At 37.5% G+C, this 23,424-nt stretch overlaps 1 protein-coding gene across 1 annotated transcript in view; it reads right to left on the bottom strand.

The window, feature by feature from the left end:
* The window catches only part of SMC6 (structural maintenance of chromosomes 6), a 68,167-nt gene that overhangs the window by 27,259 nt on the left and 17,484 nt on the right, over nt 1-23,424 (bottom strand). Inside the window, exons 5-15 of the mRNA XM_043469317.1 lie at nt 17,530-17,666; nt 16,837-16,898; nt 13,461-13,541; nt 12,647-12,748; nt 8,808-8,927; nt 8,608-8,706; nt 5,362-5,508; nt 4,853-4,941; nt 4,006-4,170; nt 3,428-3,606; nt 1,871-2,075 (exon numbers count right to left, since the gene is read on the bottom strand). Of these exons, the coding sequence (XP_043325252.1) occupies nt 1,871-2,075; nt 3,428-3,606; nt 4,006-4,170; nt 4,853-4,941; nt 5,362-5,508; nt 8,608-8,706; nt 8,808-8,927; nt 12,647-12,748; nt 13,461-13,541; nt 16,837-16,898; nt 17,530-17,666 (1,386 nt within the window). The remainder of the gene's footprint in view (nt 1-1,870; nt 2,076-3,427; nt 3,607-4,005; nt 4,171-4,852; nt 4,942-5,361; nt 5,509-8,607; nt 8,707-8,807; nt 8,928-12,646; nt 12,749-13,460; nt 13,542-16,836; nt 16,899-17,529; nt 17,667-23,424) is intronic.

The raw sequence follows: 23,424 nt of genomic DNA, 5'->3' as shown, positions 1-23,424 counted from the left end.
GGGAGTCACATTAGCACCCTGAAGAGCATTTCATGCCAAAGGAGCAGCATTTGCTCCTTTGGTTGTTGGAGAAGCCAGGAGGTTGGTATGCAGTGGACAAGCAGTGTGGCAAGTGTGTCTAGACAGTAGGACAGGACAGAAGGCAAGAGGACAGATCACGTAAGCCCGAGAGATCGCAGTGAGGCCTGAAGAGGATGAGAACACACTTCGGCAAATACTGCTGATAGGTCAAGCCAGTGAGTAGGAAGGAAGGACTCCAGGACCAAGCCAAGCAAGGCTCGCTGGTGCCTAGACAAGAGCTGTTCTGGGATATGATGAAGTTACATAAGCTTGACTGGTAAGGTTCAAGAAAGACGAGGAAGACAGAAATGAGTGACAGAGACAACTCTTCTGAGGAGTCTTTCCTGTAAAACGAGGCAGAGAAACAGGAGAGTAACCTTAGGACAGAGCTCAAGCGGAAGTAAAAACAAAGAGAGAACAGGGGGTGGGCGCTGCAGAAATGTCATACATTGTCAGTGAAACAACGCAGGGAAGGAGGGCAGGGAGGGTGGGAAGCGGGAGTCTAAGAGGGAGGGGATGTGGAAGGGAACTGCAGTAAAACATAGACTTTGGCCAGTCCACTGAGAGCACAGGTTCTCTGCTGGGGAGGAGCAAGTACTTTCAAGGAGGCATGTGCCATTGCTGGATGGGCCTGCTCCTACCAGCTCTAAAGCTCTCAGTCACAGCCACCCCTTCCTTGAGCTCTACTGCCCTGGGATGTACTTCGTATTTAGTTTATATCACAATCAGTTGCCTGCTGACATGTGGTAAAATCAGCATAGGAGACCAGAAGTAGGAAGGAATAGTAGCAATAAAAGGTCACTCATGAGACAAGGAAAGGACAAGTACGACACAGGCTCACGCAACAACAAAATGGAGAAGCCTAAAGAGGATGGGGACAAAGGAAAAACCACACATCAAATTCCAGGCAAGCACGATGAGCCTCAGTGGTAGGAGCAATTATAGGACAAAATGCTTTGATAATCCTAATTAAGCTTAGAAGAAATCTTAATAAAACATGATTGCTAAAGCCTAATAAAAGGAAAAATACCACAATCAAATTAAATATGGAAAAAACATGCTTAAAAACAAGGGCATTTTTCATGTCTCCAAATATAAGAAGACTTAATCGAAAGAAGAAAAAATCGGATTCATAAGAAAAAAATGGAGTGGAAGAGGACAAAAAATTTAAAAATGTAATCTAGTAATAGGAAAATATATATACAGAGGAATATATATATATATATGTAGGAAGATACACCTTACATATATATCATATACGTGTGTGTGTGTGTGTATGTGTGTGTGTGTGTGTGTGTGTGTGTGTGTAAAAGAGTAAATTGTTAGCTAGCTAGCAACTAACAAAGAGGCCAGTTTGGGTATGGTGCCCTTGAGGTTTGTTAGGGTCAAAGAAAACAGTCAAAGATCAAAGAAAACAACCACAGCTCTTTATGGACTCTGTAAACCACCTCCAGTTGAACTGTGAACAATACGTGCCACAGCTCTGCCGTACACACTCCTTTTTAACATGGACAGGTATGCACCACTTCCCTCTTCAGTACAATTTCTAAGCCACACAAGGTCTATATCCTGGTATGTCTCCCACAACAGACCTCCTGTAAGGACCTCAAAGGCAGGGAGTATCTATCATTTATCGATCTATGTATCTCCAATGCCTAGATTCAAATTAAAGATGTGGCTGATGGAATTTTTACAGGTCGGAATTTTTACATGTAGACATGGTTAACATTAAAAATGTTCTAATTCTTTCTGAGCTAGTACATGACTAAGCAAAACCAGAACAGCTTTTAAATAATTACTGATGCCTTACCTGTGTCTTACATCATACATCTCATTCCGAAACTCAGAAACTATTATCTGTGGCCGTGAGGTCCCTGGTGAATAAAACTTTTTCATCAGTGCCTGAAGCACTCTTTCATCGGCATGGTTATGGCAACAGTAGGCTTGCAGAAGTCCTTTTAAGCAAGATTCAATAGCCAAAGCAAGCTCAGGGTCCCGAAGATGAATGCAAGCTCCTAAAAATGAGAGAAAGTTATTAAAATGCCTATTAACCACTTGACATATTAATGTAACTATCTTTGTATGAAGTGATAGTCACTCAGTCATGTCCAACTCTTTGTGACCCCATGGATTGTAGACTGCCAAGCTCCTCTGTCCATGCAATTCTCCAGGTAAGAATACTGAAGTGGGTTGCCATTTCCTTCTCCAGGGGATCTTCCCAACCCAGGGACTGAACCCAGGTCTCCCACATGGCAGGCAGACTCTTTACCAACTGAGCCACCAGGGAAACTATTATCTTTGTATAATAGTTCATAGATGACTTTAAAATATTTTCATACTAAGCAATTTAAATGATATTACAGATCTTATTTTAATCAAATGGGAAATACCCTCATCCCACTGGATACACTGGGGAAGAAGCACAGAATCCTATGAAAAGCTGTCTTGCTCTAATGTAAATCAACAGTGTTTTTCCTTTGTGTATACTAATTCAGCCTCTGAATGGTTTTGAAAATCAAGCCAAAAGGGTTATAGACACTACTATTTAATGCAAAACTGATTAATATTGAAATTTTAGATTTAGAGAGGGAAAAAAAATACCTCACTTATTGAAATGGATCCTGGTATAGAGGTACACACATATCATTTAAATGAAGAGACATTACTACAATACTTAATGCAGTATATAATACTGTGCTAAAAATGTATCTATACCATCATTTTCACCCAATGATGTACAGAATTAAAGATAACTCCTCAAAACTCAATGTATTTTTTAATAAAGATTTTTTTTGATGTGGACTATTTTTAAAATTTTTATTGAGTTTATTACAACATTACTTCTATTTTATGTTTTGGTTTTTTGGCCATGATTTATGTGTGATCTTAGTTCCCCACCCAGGGATTGAACCCACAGCCCTGTACTGGAAGGTAAAGTCTTAACCACTGGACCAACAGGCAAGTCCCTCAACTGATTTTTTTTCTCATGTACATATAAGGATAGTTAAATAACTCCAGATTATACTTGAAAGAGAACTCAAAAATAATGTTGTCCAACCTAAATAGAAACTTCCTACTAATCAATTACATGCAAATTAGTTCATTGATTTATTCATTCAGGAAAAAAATCAGAACCAGATTAACTCTATAGCTACTTTTCCTTTTCCCAAGTTCTCTTTTGATTCTTTTGTGCTTAAAAGATATAAGAGGAAAGTTACAAAGCTTAAAGTGATTTTATCATTATTTCTTAGAATGCATACAAAGTCTACACATAACTACATGGTAAATTATATTCAACAGACTCCTTCCTGAAAATAAAAATACACTTCTAATTTTTATGATATCCTGACTAACTGGTGACAAATACCTAATGGGCCTACAGGTTTATAGGTAAAGAGCCCCCGTCTGTAGGCATCATCTATGGCTTCAAGAAGAGCTGGAACGTGAGGGCCAAATCTTTTGAGTCGATCGGTTTTACTATCTTTCAATTCTTTCAGTTGCCTCTGGTTAAAGTTCAGTGTAGTCTTCACATCTAACTCTTCTCTCCTAAGAAATACACGTGGAAAAACAGAATAGGTACATTAACAGGTTATACAGAAATATCCGGACTTTTCCCCTAATACCTGCATACCAATAAATGACACAGCTACCCTAAGAACTAAAAGCAGATTCTTTATTTAAAAACAATTGTGTTACCAAGAAAAAAGTCAGAAGACCTCAAAACTTAGCGTGAAAATAACAATAATGCAACAGTGACAAAAACAAGAAAACCCAGAAATTGTCCAATTCTACAAGTTTAATTAGGAAGTTTTATTAGGAAAGTGATTTTGAAAGATACTTTATTATGAGGACGAACAAAATAAAAATCAAGTATTTTATTTTCATAAAGAGGAAAATTACATGATTTTCAAATAACTGAAAAAATACAAGGATGTGGACACTTACTTAATCCTGGTATGTTCTTCTTTGTCTTTTTCTATGGCTTGCTGAAATTGTTCAATCTCTTGATTGACTGAACATTCTTGATCTTGTAAGGCCTTTACTCTCTCTTTTAACCAAGATATTTTTTTTTGCCTTTCCAACCGTTCAGGTTCCAAAGACTGATCGGCACTAAGAGTAAATAGTCCAAAGTGGAAATGTTAAGTTAAAAACCTAACATTTTAAAAAACATAAAGCAATGTAATAAAATTCCTCCAGCCGTAGTACAGAAAACTTACGGCTGCTGGGGGGAAGAAACAGGGAGTTTTGGAAGGACATGTACACATTGTTATATTTAAAATGATAACCAACAAGGACCTACCGTACAGTACATGGGAACTATGCTCAATGTCATGTGGTAGCCTGGATGAGAGGGGAGTTTAGGGAAGAAAGCCATGCACGTGTATGTATAGCTGAGTCCCTTTACTGTTCACACGAAACTATCACAACTGTTAATGCACCATGTGTGTATCTAAGTGTGCGTGTGAAGTTTCTCAGTTGTGTCCGACTCTTTGTGACCCCACGGACTGTAGCCCATCAGGCTCCCCTGTCCATAGAGTTCTCCAGGCAAGAATACTGGAGTAGGTATCCAAACCCCTCTCCAGGGGATCGTCCTGAACAGGGGATCAAACCCAGGTCTCCTGCACTGCAGGCAGGTTCTTTACTGTCTGAGCCACCAGGAAAGCCCAAATTGACTATACCCCAATACGAAATAAAAAATTAAAAAAAACCAGAAAATAAAATACTCCATTTCACTTGGATTACTTTATTACAAAATGAGGTAAAAATGAAAATTGCAAAGTAACTATCTTACCTTTTTCTCAGTTCTTCAATTCTTTTGCAAAGTTGCTCATCATCTTTCTTTAATGCTTTATACTCATTTAGGGAACGATTATACAAAACCTAACAAAAAATCAGACACACTTTAGTAAAATGAAAAAACAAATACCCTATTCAAGTCCACTTTTGCCAAATGGTCAAACCAAAGGTTGAATATACACAGAAATATATACTTAAAATGAAGTACATATATGGCCACATGAAATCGTAACATTTTTTAAAGCCCAAAATCAACATAACTACAAAACCTCTACTTTTAAAAATAAACAAACAGTATTGATATTTGATATGATGAAGTTTTTAATGGGCTTCCCTGGTGGCTCAGTAAAGAGTCCACCTGGAATGCAGGAGACTCAGGTTCAATCTCTGGGTCGGGAAGACCCCCTGGAGAAGGGAATGGCTACCCACTCCAGTATCTTTACTTGGAGAATTCCATGGACAGAGGAGCAGTATTTACGTTTGATGTGAAAGCTTTTCTCTCACCTCAGCTTCATTATAGGCCCTTTTCTTAGAAGTAAGATCTGCTTTCAGTGCCATGCATTCTGGTGCTCGTGCATTTGTCTCTTGACTAATCTTTTCCAGTTTATCTTGAATGTCTTTGTATTTTTTTTCTGCTTCATTAAGTCTGACCTTTAAGAAAATTAACATTGTTGGAATACATTTTATTTTTCTTAAATAAACAGAAAAATTAAAAAAATAATTATATATGGTTCACATTTCAAATAAATTTAATTTTGCTTTAACTAAACTCGAGACAGTAATTAAATAACCTATATAAAATGCCAAAAAACATATATATTTTTATTGAAGTATAGTTGATTTACAATATTGCATTAGTTTTAGGTGTAAAGTGATTCAATTATACATATACATATTCATTCTCAAGTTTTTTCCATTATAGGTTATTACGAGATATTAAATATAGGTTCCTTATGCTATACAGTGGGCTTCCCAGGTGGCCCAGCAATAAAGAATCTTCCCGCCAAGTCAGGAGGTATAACAGACACAGGTTTGATCCCTGTGTTGGGAAGAGCCCCTGAAGTAGGAGATGGCAATGGAAATGCTCCAGTATTCTTGCGTCGGACATAACTGAGTGAGCACACACATACATGCTACATAGTAAGTCCTTCTTGCTTATCTATTTTATATGGTATGTATATGTTAATCTCACACTCATAATTTACTTTGGCCCCTCCCTTGCCCCTCTGATAATCATAAATTTGTTTTCCATGTCTTCTATATCTACGAGGTGTTTCTGTTTTGTAAATTAAGTTCATTTGTATTGCTTCTTTTTTTAAGATTCCACATATAAGTGATATCATATAACATTTGTCTATCTTAGTTCACTTACAGTATGATATTCTCTAGGTCCATCCATGTTGCTGCAAATGGCAGTATCTCATTCTTTTTTATGCCTGAGTAATATTCCACTGTATATACATACCACTTCTTTATCCATTCACCTGTTGATAAACACTTAGGTTGCTTGCATATTTTGGCTATTATAAATAGCACTATGAATACTGGGATGCATCTGTCTTTTCTGGATATATGCCTAGGAGTGGGATTCCTAGATCATATGGCAACTCTATCTTTAGTTTTTTAAGGAACTTCACTGTCTTCCAAGTGAAAGAATCTATATTCCTGTCAGCAGTGTTAACAGGGGGATTCCCTTTTCTCCACACCTTCTTCCACCACTTATTATTTGTAGATTTTCTGACAATGGCCAATCTGACCAGCATGAGGTAATACGTCATAGTTTTGATTTGCATTTCTCTATTATTCTAAAATATATTTTAATTTTAAATTCACATTTAGTAAGTGTAAAGGGAGACATACAATTTAGCAGAGAAACAACCATGAAAGAGGATTATACAGTTTGGATGCAATAATGCTTCAGTAGGGTATGTGTAATAGTGAAAGCACACAGGAAGAACTTACAGGTCTGTCAGAAAAAGTCAGGAATGCTTTCAAAGCAGCATTTAAGCTGAAACTTAAAAGAGTAATCAAAATGTTTCAGATCAGAAAGTAGCAAATTTTTTCTAGAAAGAGCCAGACAGTATATCCTTTAGGCTTTGTGGGCTGTAAAGTATCTGTCATAGCTATTCAACTAAACATGCTAAGTTTGAAGTGTCTGGAACATGCAGGTAAAGATGGGAAGACACATATTTGAATTAAGTGCTCAGGATAAAAGTCTGAATAGGAGATATAGATTAGGGACTGTCACTATGTAAGACATTTAGGAAACATTATATAGAATAACAGTGTATTTTTATTATGAAGATATCAGCAGTACAATCTGTATGTTTTTAATAATAATTGAGTTGGTTCAGGTGTTATACAAACTAAACAAAATCCATCTATTTTCAGTTTTAAATTAGGTGAGTACAAATTTAAAGTCTGCTTTAGATACTATTTTTTCAGAAGCCTTCTCTTCAATAATTATGCTATAATCTATAAACAAGTATATACTATACGAAAGGTTTTTATGTAAGACATGGTGGGAAGAATATAAATATAAATTAAGACAATCCATACTCTCCTGAAATTTACCACTTACTACACAGTATAATACTTAAATACTCAAGTAGAGCAAATACCTACAGAACTAAGTATCACCCAGCCTCAAGATTCTCCTTTCTTCATTTGAAAAAACACTGAGCATTTATTACTAAAACTGATTTCACTTTTAGACTGGGAAAATATCTAAAGAGTAAACCAACAAGGTCTTCCCCAATGACAAGCTATGAAACGAAGCTGAGAAAAATTGAGTGAAAACTTCAGAATATTCTCTCAGAAATGAAAAAAAGTAAAGTGAGAGAGGTGGGTGAGGTTGACTTCCCATTTACTAACTGAAGAGGGAATAAGAAATTCAGCCCAGAGATCACTAAGTAAATGTCCTGCCTTCACCATTTCTGCTACTTTTACACATTCCTCTATTACCTGTCATGGATTAATGCTATAGCTCTTAAAAGGAAAAACACTTATCTGCTTATCTTAGAGGTAGACAGGAAAAAGCAAGCTGGGAAAGATTACACCCTGTAGTACAACCAAGCCTGGCAGCCAGAAGCTCATAAGCTAAGTAGAGCAAAATAGTAATATGTAAGTCAGTCACCCTGAGTACATGGGAGCTCCTATAAAGAAAGGTTAGATCTATCTCTGGCAAGACAGCAGAGAATTCCACAGTGGTGGCTATAAAACCTTGTGAACATACAAAAAAACAAAACAAAACCCACTGAACTGTAAATTTTAAATGGGTGGACTGTACAGTATATGAACTATATCTCAGTAAAGCTGTTAAAAGAGAATGGAAAGGGACTTTCCTGGTGGCCAGTGGGAAAGCATCCCCCTTGCAATTCATGGGACACAAGTTCGATCCCTGGTCAGGGAACTAAGATCCCACATGTCACGAACAGCTAAGCCTGCGGGCCACACTACTGAGCCTGGGTGCCACAACGAGAGAGTCCGTGTGCTGTGCGGAAAAGATCCCACACAGCTCGACGAAGATCCTGGCGCCACAACTAAGACCCAGTGCAGCCAAATAAATAAATAAAAAATAACTCCAGAATTGTGTAAACATAACTTTTAAAAAGAGAGGGAGAATGGAAAGGTAAATATAAAAGTGGGTCTGTTCATGGTCCAAAGGTCCATGTGGACCCTCAACAGAAAATCACTCCTTTATTTACCACTCAACCAACTTCTACCTCTGCATAAAAAAAGTGGCATCACCTGCTGCTCTTCCGTTTTCCTCTCAAGTCTAGCAGCACGATCTTCTCCAATTTTGATGTTATCTCTGATAGCATTCAATTGCTTTTCAATTTCATTGACCTAAAAAGAATTTATACAGCAAATCACATATAAGACTAAATATAACCAAGTATATTCTGCATATTACAAATATGTGTGAATAAGTAATTAGGTGAAATTACCACTGCCCAAGCCATTTCATGTTTCAGGTATTCCAGGTTGGTCTTCATTGTACTTAAGCCAGCAATATTTTGAAAACGTTCTTCTTTCTCCAAACACTGGCGCTTTAGTTCACTAAGTCGCTTTAAAAAAAAAAAAGAATGTATTTCTTACTAACACTGAAAGGACGGACTTTCTGCCAATATATTTCTTTTGAACGCACTGGCTAAACAAGTACTGAAAAAGATCTGCTAGGCAATTACTTCTTTAATTAGAGCAGAAATAAAAATATTTTCATTTCTTTGGTATACTTTTACTGCATGCAATAGTTTCGTTAATATCTGCACTCTAAAAATGGCTAGTCTTCAAATGAGGAAGAATGAAGGAATAAATGTTTCAAGGTCACACAAAAACTCAGTTTTCTCATTTTCTCTCAATTCCCTATCTGAGAGACAGACTGGGTGAAGTATACCACTAGATCCATTTTAATGCTACTGGAAAGGTCAAAAGGAATTTATTTCTAAAAATCAAATGTTATATTTTCTCTCATCAAAGTTTTCTCTCAATAATTAATCAATAAAATTATCAAGCAAAAACTAACTACAGTGGTATATGAACAGCTTCTAAAGCTGCAAACCTGACTAGAGAGTCTCTCCTCTCCATTCACAGTTTCTGTGTTCAAACAGGGACTTCGCTGTGGATCTTAGGGTGTTTCTCTATCCAAGTCACTTTCCCATTCTTCAGGATTATTTCAATCCATTATCACTCTCCTCAAACCTCATAAACCTACCACCCTAATCCCTCACTCCTCCCTGATGCCTATTTTCATAGAATCCAGAAGCTGTAGAAAGCAAGTTCTTACAGCTTTCAACAACCTGATATATAAACTGAAAAGCAGTCTTTTCCTCCAGCTAAAAAGAAGAGGTAGCTTCATTATACGTAAGCCCAGTCCCCACCTCTTATTTGGATCCTGACCACCCCCTCTTCTGCCTTCTCAGTTCAGTTCAGTCGCTCAGTCATGTCTGACTCTTCGTGACCCCATGGAGAGCACTACGTCAGGCCTCTCTGTCCCTCACCAACTCCCGGAGCCTATTCAAACTCATGTTCATCGTGTTGGTGATGCCATTCAACCATCTCATCGTCTGTTGTCCCCTTCTCCTCCTGCCTTCAATCTTTCCCAGCATCAAGGTCTTTTCAAATGAGTTGGTTCTTCACATCAGGTGGCCAAAGGATTGGCGTTTCAGCTTCAACATCAGTCCTTCCAATGAACACCCAGGACTGATCTCCTTTAGGATGGACTGGTTGGATCTCCTTGCAGTCCAAGGGACTCTCAAGAGTCTTCTCTAACACCACAGTTCAAAAGCATCAATTCTTGAGCACTCAGCTTTCTTTATAGTCCAACTTTCACATCCATACATGACTACTGGAAAAACCATAGCTCTGACTAGACAGAACTTTGTTGGTAAAGTAATGTCTCTGCTTTTTAATATGCTGTCTAGGTTGGTCATAGCTTTTCTTCCAAGGAGCAAGCGTCTTTTAACTTCATGGTTGCCGTCACCATCTGCAGTGATTCTGGAGTCCAAAAAATAAAGTCTCTCACTGTTTCCATTGTTTTCCTCATCTGCCTTCTCAGGAGGTCTAAATTAGTTGAGTCTTTATCCCATCTTTTCACGTTTTTTCCACTTATTCCTTTTCATTGACTCCTTTCCAGGATCACATTTAAATCTTTATCTTTTCCATTTACAAACAAACCCAGCAATATTCACCCCAAGGCACCACCTTTTTCTCTAAAAGTGGTTTCCCCTTTACATCTAAGTTTCATGAAAATTATCTTCAGCTCCTCCATTCTACCTGCTTTTCAGCCCCACAAATCTGGCTTTTGTTTTCATCACTACCCTCCATGCTCCATGACCATTTCAAAGCTCTTTTCCATATTACCATGGCCACTACTCTAACTTACCTTATCGTCATCATCTGTTTGGATAATAATACCCTCTTTATTGATCTATGTATATTCTCTCCTTAGAGCAGTCCACTCTCTTCTGTAGCAGAGTGATCTACTGGAAATATATATTCAATCAAGCCACCCACTTTCATGTGTTGTACTGCCTTTTAAGTTTCAAAGCTGCTCCACAACCTGGCCTTTTAACTCTCATTCTTGTGTTCTTCACTCTAGACAACGTAGAATTCCTTCAGCTTTTTAAAAACACCACATGTTCTCTTGCCCAAAACTCCATCTGTGCTTATTTCCTGGAACACAATTCCTCACTCTCACCATCCTTTGTCTGTTATTACTCACCGTTCACTTTTTACCTGAGGCATTACTTACTTAATAACTACACCTCTCCCACTGCCCCTGACTTGCCCCCTGTTGCTAGTCACCTATTAAAACTAATCTTTAACTCCTCTAGGAGCACTCACCATACTCAGTTATTTACCATGTGCTTTCTGCTGCATAGTTAGGTACATGACCTCAAGAATCTTGTTATGTATTTACCATTATATGGCCACGGCCAAAGCACAATGTTAGAAGGCATGCGGTAGGAACTCAGTATTTGATGGCTGAGTGACTTTCAGTTTCTAATCTTCATGTTCTATTTCTTTTCTCTGACTTATTTTTATTTGTATCTCCCACTGAATCCTTTCCTGATTGCTTTTTTTTTTTTTAATTTTTATTGAAGTATAGTTGATTTACAATGTTGCATTAGGTCACATTCTACTTAAAGGCTGATCCAGGGTTTATTTCGAGAATCTAGCACATTTAATTAGTCAGAAAAAAACTTCTTACAAAGTGCATATTATACATAAGAAACTCAGCTACATGATACAGGGACATAATTCTTAAACTTCATAAACAAATTATTTTCAATTGCTGACGACAAAGTATACCGTGAAGAAAAGTGGGTATTTAAACATCAAGCTATTTAAAGCAAACAAATTTCTTCAAAGTCCTGATCTATTGCTTTTAAAATAATAGATGTTAATATATACTATGCATATTTGTCTGACTATCCATTTCCTTTCCCCAGTAATAACACTGATATTCAAAGAACATGGGCTAAATCAATTCTATGGCTTACAGCACCTCCTTGCACACAGTATCACATACCTCAGGTTCGAAGCAGTAATGTAGGAATAAAAATAAATATACTCCACTTGACTTTTTCAGTTTTCACTTGGTGAACCATATAACTATAAACCCAATTTTAAATATGTATTCCTCAAAAATTTGAAGTAAAAAGGTCAGTGTAACATCTAATAAATTTAACTTGGGTCAATCATTAATAAAATTCTGTCTCAAAAGAACTTACTATGAAGTTGCTGAAAGCAATTGACTGCATAAAACTGATTAAATGACAAAAGAACAAGATACAGAATCACAGAAAAACTGCTGGGACTTAAAGTACTGGATAAACAGCTGAAACATAAGGTGCTTAAAGAATGTTCACATTTAACCAATGTAATGAAGAGTCATCTATAATTATAAATGCATATTATGTTAAATACCAGCTTGAGGCTCCTGCTTATTTTCCCATCAAAAGAAATACAGTTTTTAAACTACTGCCCAGTGGGAATTAGTGACACGTTATTATGGAAGCAACCAGACACACAGCAAGGGATAAGTAGGTTAGATACTGCACTGCCCTCCAGTCTATGATTAAGACATGGACATACCCATTATTATAAAACAAAAAAAGCAAAGGCTAATAAATACCCTGAAGGTAAAAAACACACAAAAATGTTACTATTTTTATATAGGTACACATATATAGATACATCAGTGTATAATTTTACAATACCATTTACCTGGTATAAGAATTTGACTGATTTCAAAAAACATCTGCATTAAGTGCTTACAAACCTCTTCTCCTTGATTTATCTGCTCTTTGGTTCTCTCCTTTGTTTCCATAATGTATGAATAGTCTTCCTTCATTTGTTCAAGTTGGGTTGCTTTCATAAAGAACTAAATAAACAAGAAAAACATAATTAGGAGTTTGTAAACTTCCATGTAACTATGAAAAAAAAAGAATTTGGTCTCTGAAAACTAAACACAAACACAAAAGAATACATTTTATTTCAAACTCCAAATTTACTTAAAGTGCTATATTCAAACGTACACGTTTACTTGCAAAATTTCTTAAAGCCTTGTGAAAGAAAACTCATCTGGTGTGAAGGTAATACCATTCTGACTTCTCATTTTCACTGTTCTTCCATTCTTTAAGCAAATGTGAAAACAGAGAAAACATTTGTATCCTTGATCTCAATGCATCATAATTTTTTAGCATAGAAAACACCAAAACCATTTAAAAGTCACACTGCAAGCTATAGTAGTAGTCATATATTTTGTTGGCTTTTTAAAGAGTGCAAAATAATCTAATGTTCAAAAGTTATTATGTATGTATGGTCACTCATTCCCTTCTATTTCTACAAATATAAGTTTTAGAATTCACTCTTTGAGAATTAAAAGCCAAAAAAGTTACAGCAAGGATTTATCAGTAAAATTATACTCCCACCTTACTTAATTTTCTCCATTAGTCATACAATATTACTTTAAATAGTAGCTTAAAAAAAACTTGATATTTACTATATGACCAAGATTAATGTTCAGTATATATGCTTAATTTATAAATGTATTCTTTTTTGGGTAGGTTTATGTTTATTTCGGTGCTTCTTACTTTGTACTTGTCTCCCTCATTTTTAGATTGCAAGAACTGCTTGCTCATCTCTTGTGTTAAAACAGAAACCGGATTATCTACCTAAAACAAACAAACAAAAGATTATCTTTAAATATTTCATTTTAATGTCTTAAAGAGAACTGAACTAAGATATCCATTACAAGACGCTGCCATCAGGAAGGCTAGGTACTAGCCAGAGGTTAGAGCATTAAATACATAAAAAGAAAATCTTAGAAACTTTTAATGAAAAGAAAATATTTCAAAATTTCATGGTAGTGAAACAAATACTACACCTATGGCTGATTCATGTTGATGTATGGCAGAAACCAATACAACACTGTAAAACAATTACCCTCCAATTAAATACTACAGTCAAAATTAAATATTCTCCCATTATATAAAGGCATAAGAACTTTCTAAAAAAGTGTTTTTATTAGAAAGTTTTCATTCCTTCCACCTGTTTTATAGATACCACTCCTATGCTACTGGTTAACCATCAGATTACAAAGTTGGAAGTTCTCTAGCGGGTAAGTAGCTAACGTGGGCTCTTATTTGGCTCTGTCTGAACATTCTATGTAATCTCAGGCAAGTTAATTACCTCCCTCCAACTAAATACAAAAAGTCCGACTCTGTTACTTCTCATCAGAACTAAAATGACAAGTATTGTTTATTTTTTGTACAGCAGTTCTTCAGATTTCTTATTTCCTGTTATTTCTTCATGAGGAATTAAGAATTTTTTTTTCTACTTGTTTCAAAAAGATTCACAGTCATTTCCCATTTATATCTTTGGTGTTAATTTGTGTAACTAAGTCGTGTCTGACTTTTTTGTGAACCCCATGGACTGTAGCCACTTGGCTCCTTTGTCCATGGGATTTCCCTGGCAAGAATACTGGAGTGGGTTGCCAACAAAGTCTTGTATATGTAAGAAAATAATCTTGTCTGTATACACAGAATATGAAGGACCAGCAGAAATGAAAAAATGTGTAACTCCTTTATTTTACCATCTGTAAAATACTGACTATACTTTATTTAGTATACTTTCTTTCAAGTAAGATTTTGGGTCTTTCCTTTCAAGATGATAAAAAAGATTTATGTGGTTATAAAGAAATCCCTACATATTACATGTTTCTCATTATATACGTAGCTCAGGCTCTGATTGTCATCCTTTTTTTTTTTTTTCAAACAAGGCCTGTGTTGGTATCTCAATTTCACACAGCATCTAATTTCTTAAAACTAAGACAATAGCCTATGTGGTATCTTAATTTCACACAGCAACTAATTTCTTAAAATTAAGCTTCGATGACAGCCATTTTATCACCAACTTTGGATTACCAGCTTCGCCAAAGTTCATGTTCTTTTTTCCACATCCTCTGAAATGGGGTTCCTAGTTTTTATACTAGAGATTATTTAAAAATCTGGCAGCCTTATATGTCAAGACCCTGGAGTAGGCAAAAGGTAAGCACAAACAGGTAAACTTCAGAGAAAAAGTAAGAGGTATGATGGACAAATGCAATTGGGTACTTAAAGACATTAAACACCCTCCTTCCTCCTGACAATACTAGGCCACAGCATCTAATGGAAATACAATGTAAACGACACATACAATTAAGCTTTCTAGTAGCTACGTTAAAAATATAGAAAGAGGTGAAACTAATGTTTGTAATATATTTTAAATCTAATGCATCCAAAATACTGTCATTTTAACATTCAATCTTGCCTGGAAAATGCCATGGGCAGAGGAGCCTGGCAGGCTACAGTCTATGGGGCCACGAAGAGTCGGACACGACTAAGCGAGACTGAGCACAACATGTAGTCAGTATGAAAACTGAGTTACTCCTTTGCATTAAGTCTTCAACATCCAGCTTGCATCATTTCACACTACAGCACCCCTCCATCTGGACTACCTACATTCTGAGTGCGCAATATCCATCCACACATGATTAGTGGTTACTGGATATTCAGTGTAGCTCTAGACCTTTCGCATTTTTGATCAATGAACTTGAATCTTTAGTTAACTGAATTGTGTAAGAATAGGACTAAAGCAGTTACGATATTTTCAAATATTTCAGAAGAAAAGAAACATGTTTTTATATTCCCCAAGGAAGTGGGCACTTAAGAGAAAGAGACTTAATTCAGCTTTTCCCATTAACAACTTTTTAATAAATACAGTCAACTACAGGGGTCAGCAGCCTCAGGCAGAGATCATTTTCCCACCACTGCCCACTCAGGCACCTGCTGAAGGAACACCTGGTGGAGACTGCACACAATGTAAGCATGCAGTGTGTTATGACACTGGATGCCCTTTAAGCTTCTCCCAACACCTGTGATTCCATAAACTCTAACTTTCGGTTTTGCTGACTTTGGTTAACAAACTGGCCTGTGTTCTACGCTGTATCTGCTTCCCCTCAGATTTCATTAATTATTTTTCTGAACCTGTGCTGCCCAATATGCAAGCTGCTAGCTACATTCAGCTTAAGTAAAACACAATAAAACTTGATTTCTCAGTCACACATTTCAGACACTCGCGCAGCTAGTGTCCACCCCATTAGACATCAATAATACCTAATATCTATCATTCTATCATTACAGGAAGTTTTTCTGGACAACCTGTTCTAAACCAAACTGGGAAAGAGACCCAGACTCATAATTGCTTTTTCCCCTTGGTGTCTAATCTTGGTGTTCTTAATCCTGGAGTAAGGCGAGGTGATACAGTGGACAGAGCATCAGAACTGAACAGAGTATCTGGGGCCCATCACAGGCTCTGCCAGTAACCACGCCTAGACAACTCTAAGTGCACATTTATCCTTGCTGGCTCCCAGTTTCTCATCTACAGAATAAAGGGTCTGGATTAGATATTCCCCCCAAGACAATTCCAGGGCTAATGTTACTGGACTATCTGAGCCCCATTTCCAAGTGCTCAAAGTATCTTAGCAGACGGACTGAAATCTTAACCACCTGTGGTTATGATGAAATAACTCCAAAATATACAAAGAAATGTTTTCTTTATCTTCTAGAATAAATTTCATTTCTACAAAAGAAACTTAGCAACCAAGTTTAGGAAACTATGAAGCTATTCTGACTTGGACAACAGAAAGCCAAGAAACTTTCTTATATACATTTTATTAGCATAAATTTTAGCATATATTTCTATAGACAAGATATTCTTATGTGTTCTGTCAAATTAAAGATGTTATGTCTTGAAGGTTCTGATGAATTAGGAAGTTTTAAGGAAGCTTACTAACAATAGTTAAATATATTCTTCCTGTGGTCAATTTACTCATATGAGGCCATTTCAATTCTTTCTATACCACAAATGAAATCACACAAAAAGTAGCTAGCTGTATTTATTAATCTGAAACACAGATTTAGCAATTACCTGAATGTTAAAATGATCAAGAATTCCAATCAATTCTTCTTTCTTAGTAGAAACCACAGCACCTTGTTATAAGAAACACAAAATGATCAGACTGTTTTCAGGGCAGTAATACATTTTTAAAAATGAGCAATTATTTATAAATATAAACTTTTCCTGATGTCATTAAGAAATGTATGCTGAATGCACACACATCTGAACGAACTGAGGCAACACATGTCATGACACAAGTACAGAGGAGGCAGAAGCAAAGTTGTAGTGACAGTGTTTCTCTACTTTTCAGAGCAGAACATTTGCTTTTTTCTTCTCATCTATCTCTTTATACCCCCCTCCTCTTCCTTTATGCCCTTTTCCACCTTTCACTAATCTTCTCTTTCTACATGTGATAATAACTATAGGGGTGAAAGAAGGTCAAAATGGCATATCACAGACTGTTTCAAACTGACCCAAATTCTGCTAGGCACACTTTTGCTGTAGAATCCCTTGTGGTAATATAACAATGTGTAATATATGTATGTACGTATGTATACATCCATGTGCATATACACATATATGCAACCAACCAATCCTCTTACAAGAAGGAAGTTTCAAGAGATGAGACGTATCCTTCCAGTGATACCAGCACAATCAATGACCTCTTTTTAATTGGATGTTTACTACTAGTTCTCCAAAATAAAAGAGAAATTCATAACAAACCTGTTGCACTCTTCAGTTTGTAAGATCGACTTCCATCCATGCTGATGTGCTGTTGCACAACTATAGAGTCGCCGTACACATTTCCTCTGTAAGCATCATCCCCTCTGTTCCTTAATGTTATTGAGATATCTGCTGAGCTAAAGCAATAAGGTTAAACTAAGTCACAGGAAGGTACAGGGCAACTGTAACAGCAACTTACAGTAATTTTCAAAACCTCCAGTGATTTGGCTAATTAATTGGAAAAGTAGCTTTACACCAGCAGTTGATGGCTGAGAGGCTACTACAGAATATAATACTAAAGATACCATACAACAAAGATGAGAAGAGAAACTTTATAACAAAATAACTGACTATGCTATCCATAAGAGAAATACATTTTCACAACATCCACTTAAGTTTTGGTTGTTTCATGTCATGTAGATAAGTTACACATTTTCCTATCTGCAATGTATAATCAATATTATACAGCCTGGATAATAATATTGCATATCAATATCATGCTAAATCACATAATAAAGCATCATCCTGACAACAGGCGTCTAAGAATGATGAAGTAAGAATTAAGGTGAAATAATATATTTTCTAAGAAGATGAGAATTAAAGGAAATAATTTTGATTCTTCTATTACTTACACAACAAAAAAGGCTAAAGTATTTGATATCAAGAAATGTAAATTAAATCTCAAAATTTCCTAAGGTTTTATTAGTATTACAAAAGAATTATTTTCAAAGTTTAAAAGAAGTATGAAGCATTTATAGCCATGTATATTTTAACATATTATGGGGGAGGAGAGAATCAATCTCTGTTTTTCTACTCTAAATTCTGTTAAAATAAGCCTTGGGAGAAAAATTTTTAAACAGTTAATGAAGGGCATTAATAAATAAATATAATTTCCTCAAACATAAAAGCAGATAATATTTTCTCTGGTTAAAATGAGTATCTGCCAAAAATGCTCAAGTCCTTTAATGTAAATCTGCTTTTGGTAATTAAAGGCTATATTAAACAGAACAAACTTGTTTTCATGAATTTGTAGTCAAACTCCAAAACTGCTTCCATTTGCAGGAAATGCAGGTAAAAAATACTCAAGATGAATTTCACTGTGAACTGGTAATTAGTAGACATCCTGAAGAAGCTCAGTTCTTGTTCCCCCGTACTTGTGTGCAGGGAAGGGCTCTCACAGACAGAGGGCTCAGCAGCGCCCAACCCTCCCCACAGGGACTGAGCTAAGTACAGAAGACACCGATAATGTGTGTGTATTCAGTCGCTCAGTCGTGTCTCACTCTTTGTGACCCCATGGCCTGTAGCCTGCCAGGCTCCTCTGTTCATGGGATTTCCCAGGCAAGAATACTGGAGTGGGTTGCCATTTCCTCTTTCAGGGGATATTGCCAACCCAGGAATTGAACTCACATCTCTTGCATTGACAGGAAGATTCTTTACCACTGCGCCACTTGGGAAGCATATAAAAAGTGGATGATAACTGAGCCAGATACTCTTGTTTAAAATTCAAATTAAGAAAAATTAGTAAAGCTCAAGTACAGTCTGTAGTTTAATAATAATATACCAATGTTAACCAAATAGTACTTTGATAAAAGTACCTCAGGTATTTAAGATGTCAACATTAAAGAAAATTGGGTAAAGGCTATAAGGAAACTGTACTAGCTTTGCAACACTTGTGTAAATCTAAAATTATTTCAAAATCACAAGTTTTAAAAACAAACTCAAATTCAGACTCAATCAAGTGTTAAGGCGGTAATTCCTTGGAGCTACAAAGTTCTGAGGGCTCTGGGACTAGAGAGATCAATTTGGGGCATTATGTTCTGACAAGTACAAAGTCTGCAGAGACTACAGAGGAAAGCAGAACATAGAACAGTTAAGCTCTTGGGAAACCACCCGGACAGAGCGCGACACTGAATCATAGATACTGGCCATGAATCAGAGACATAGAGAACTCAAGAGCACGTCCTTTCATGGGCAGCCCCACACACATGCCTCAACAAGGATACAGAACAGCAAAGAAAGTCACACAACTGCACGCCTGTCAGAAGAGGGAAGGCAGGAGAGCACAGCACAGAAGAGAAGGCCACTCAGCCTGGATGGGAGGGGAGTTTGGGGGAGAACAGATACATGCGTAAGTACGGTGACAGGTCAATGTCTGACTTGTAGAGGCTTGGATTTAAAATGCAACACCTGTCTGAAGTCTGGACCCTTCCTCTCCCCACAAAGGATTACACTCTCACAGAAAGGATAAGTTAGAACTTTTTCCACATAGCAGTAAGAAAAGATAACAAGGTTTAGAGAACAAATTTATAGTTACCAGGGGGGAAGAGTGGGGGAAAGGGATAGTTAGGGACACGTACACACTGCTATATTTAAATGGATAACCAACAAGGACCTGCGGTACAGCATGGGGAATTCTGCTCAATGAGACGTGGCCACCTGGATGGCAGAGGAGTTTGGGGAGAACGGACACATGGTGGCTGAGTCACTCCGCTGCCCACCTGAAACTACCACAGCATTGTCAATCAGCTATACGTCAATACAAAATAAACCGTTTAAAATAAGTGCAGCCACCGAGGAGAGGGAGGGAGGTAGTGGAAATGAAGAGCTGTAAGCATAAGCCTGACGAAGGAAGGAAGACACAGATCCAGAAACAAAGACACAAAGAGCCAGAGACACAGAACAGAAAGACCCAGAGAGCGATGATCTTTGGTTCTGAGTCTCTCAGTTCCAGTCACTCCTGATCCAATTATGCTTCCTCCCTGCAGCTTCCAAGATATATACCCTGCATCTTTATGATCTATCTCTTCTCGAGATACCCTGAGTGGCTTGGGGTGTGTACGTTTTTAATCAGAAATAGCAATATCTAACTAAGACGGACATGCTCCTGAAAAGTTCTAATTAATGAGCTTTTAAAGCTCTCTGCGGTTATTCTAATGAACAGTCAAGGTTGAAAACTATCAGCTAAAGTCTATGATAGGGGAAGGGGATCTGGTTTACAACATGGAGCCAAAAATATTTGTACCTCATGAAAACATTTTTAAAAATAAAGTGACACCTCCCTTGATTTGCAGACACCAACTTTATTTTCCTTCTGAGCCACTCCTTGCATTTGAAAGCTATTTTGACTATTGTGAGAGCTTCGGAGACACTGATATCCTACTACCATATGAATTCACAAGAAAGGCAAATTATTTAAAAACATTTAAGGCTTACAAAAAATACCCCTCAAAACAACTGCTGAGAAAACCTATATAAGGAGACAGGATACCTGCGCTGGGACTGACTGCTGTCTCCCCACCTACTAACGTGGCTGGTGTGGAATTTGGGTCAAGAGACATAGAGCCCAGTGTCTGTCACTAGAGACACCCTTCAGTGAGAAGAGGAATGATCACAGAGCTCCTCCAGAATGACAGCACATGCACACACGCATACGCAGTGCCGCCCTAAGGCTCTGGCTTCATTTTTTTTTTTTTTTTTGGATTCAAAACATACTCTTTATTTATCGTCATGAAGATTTTTACATATTTAAAACTCAAACTATACACTTTTGACAAGCGAAATTTATGACAATGCTACAATAAAGCTGTTTTTGACAAAAACTTTTTTCTCATATAAGATGTCACTCCCACAAAGAAGTCATTGAAGTTCCTGTCAAAATTAGAATTTCAAGATGGCGACAGGATCCCAAACTGACCTTCTACAACACACTGAATCTATAGCTATGCATCGAGCAACTTTCTCGGGATAAAAATAATTAAAAAATAGCTGAGCAAGTCCTATACATGGGATGAAGGAGAGAAGGCCCAAGTCAAAGTGGGTAGAAGAGAATGGGACACAATGTGGCCGTAAAATATGAGAACAAGGGAAATACAGCTTTATTAGACATTTACCTCTTGATGCTGTAGCAATGAGGGACTGTGAAAGTAATTAATAAATAAAAGTCACAGAAAATCCCCAATGATAAGAAAAGATGCAAGTGGCTTAAAACAGAAAGAAAGGAACAACTGTGAAAGAGGAAAAATGTAAGAGGCTACCATTTTCAAACCCAGAACAACAGATGGCACACATCTCTGGTCCTGGTAAGAAGGGAAACCTGAAGTTTTTTTTCTTTTTTACTTTTGTGTGCTTCTCCACATATATGTCTTGTCTTATAAACCTGCACGTATAAGGGTTACAGACTTAGGAAGTGTGGCTTACAATGTCCAGGGAGGTGGGCGGTGAAGGGAGATGACGTAGAGAGAGCACAGGCCCTCGCATTAGAGTGGGAAAGGGAAGTGCTATTGGAGGTCCCCGAAGGAAAACGCAACTCAAGTGCAGAGAACGTAGGGTGGTGGTTGTTTAGTCACTAAGTGGTGTCCAAGTCTTTTGCGACCCCATGGACTGTAGCTTGCCAGGTTCCTCTGTCCATGGGATTTCCCAGGGGAGAGTACAGAAGTGGGTTGCCATTTCCTTCTCCAGGGGGCTGTGGCTTCTTTCTCGGCTTCAGGAGACCCTTATCTGTACAGAGGTGACTGCAGCACTGCCTGTTGATGGAAACGAGGCACAAGGAACAAGGAAAAAGCCATGTAGAATAAGGACGCACCTGTTCCTTCTCTGGGTGGGTAGCTAATCTGCAGTACGTTCTGTAAACTTGAATAAATCAATCAGGCATGTGTAGTATCCTTCCATAACCCACTCCCCCAGTGCTGATGTCAAAAACTGGCCTGGTGCCTAGATCCCAGGACTAGGATTAGGGAGACTGAGGGAGGGAACAGTGACCTGAACCTGCTGAAGAATGTGAAGGGCTATGGGCCTGAGGCTTTGGTCTCTCAGAGAGGAGGAGACACATCCATACTACAGCAAAGCCTTGCTGGATGATCAGAGGGTGGAGCCCCAGGTAAAGAGCCTCTAGGCACAGTCAGTCCTCTGGCTTCTCCTAACCATCTTGGGCAAGCATCTCTAAGGAGGGTTGGAACCCTCTACAAAGGCAGCCTGGAGCTCAAGTGTCACAAGTGGGCTATTTCAGATGGGGGGAGGGGGAGTCCTGAGGACCACCTTAAACCTGTGCCTGGCTGACAGGCGCCCTCAGGAAAGATGAAACAGCCACACAGATTTTAGACACAAAACAAAAAGAAAATACTCAGTGAGCTAATTCCATTAAAAAAAAAAAAGTGATGACAGAATCAGAGATTATAAAATTAGAGAAATTTTATAGCCACCGAGTGTTTTAAATGAGGAAGAAGACAAGAGGAGTAGGAATGGGTTTGGAAAAGCTGTTTTTAGCTACTTTTTCAGACAAGGTCAGTACAAAGCAGACTGAGCTCAGGTTAAAGCTTTTAGCTGTTATTACCTCTGTTTAAAATATTTTAATGTTCCTATCTACAGGCAGCTGTGTCCTTCAATGGTGGTGATTTATGCAAGCTAGCCTTTATCCATCTTTCTTTTTTTAATGGCATTCCAAGGACAAATCTCAGAAAGAAGCTTCTGCTTTGGTCCAGGTACTTCCCACATGGAAAAAATTTTTTAAATCTTTGAGACATAAAACATTTAATGTTATAGAATAAAAAATTTCTTCCTGAAGATTTCTATTTGACAGATCAATGGGTTATCCAGCTAGGTAGACTAGGTAAATACTTGGATAACTTGAACTGAAACAGAGTTGAGACCATTAACTTTGAAGTGTTCAAATAGCTAACTTTTGACTTCAGACATAACTTTCTTTGGAGACTGTGAGAGAGAAGACCTTGCCAGACTGGAGCCCAAATAAGGTCAGGAAAGACAGAAAACATGCTGGAGAATCGTTACCAAGTAGTTCCTTTCCAAGGCCATATAGCATGGGAAACAATTCTCTGTCCATCTTTTCCTCCCTCCTCCTAAGTCCACTTGGAACCTTGGCTTAGGGGTAAGATTCCTAAG

This window comes from Cervus canadensis, chromosome 5 (assembly GCF_019320065.1).
Source record: "Cervus canadensis isolate Bull #8, Minnesota chromosome 5, ASM1932006v1, whole genome shotgun sequence".
Lineage (NCBI taxonomy): Eukaryota > Metazoa > Chordata > Mammalia > Artiodactyla > Cervidae > Cervus > Cervus canadensis.
The sequence above is the reverse complement of the archived record's forward strand: the minus strand, read 5'-3'. Positions and strand labels throughout refer to the sequence as shown.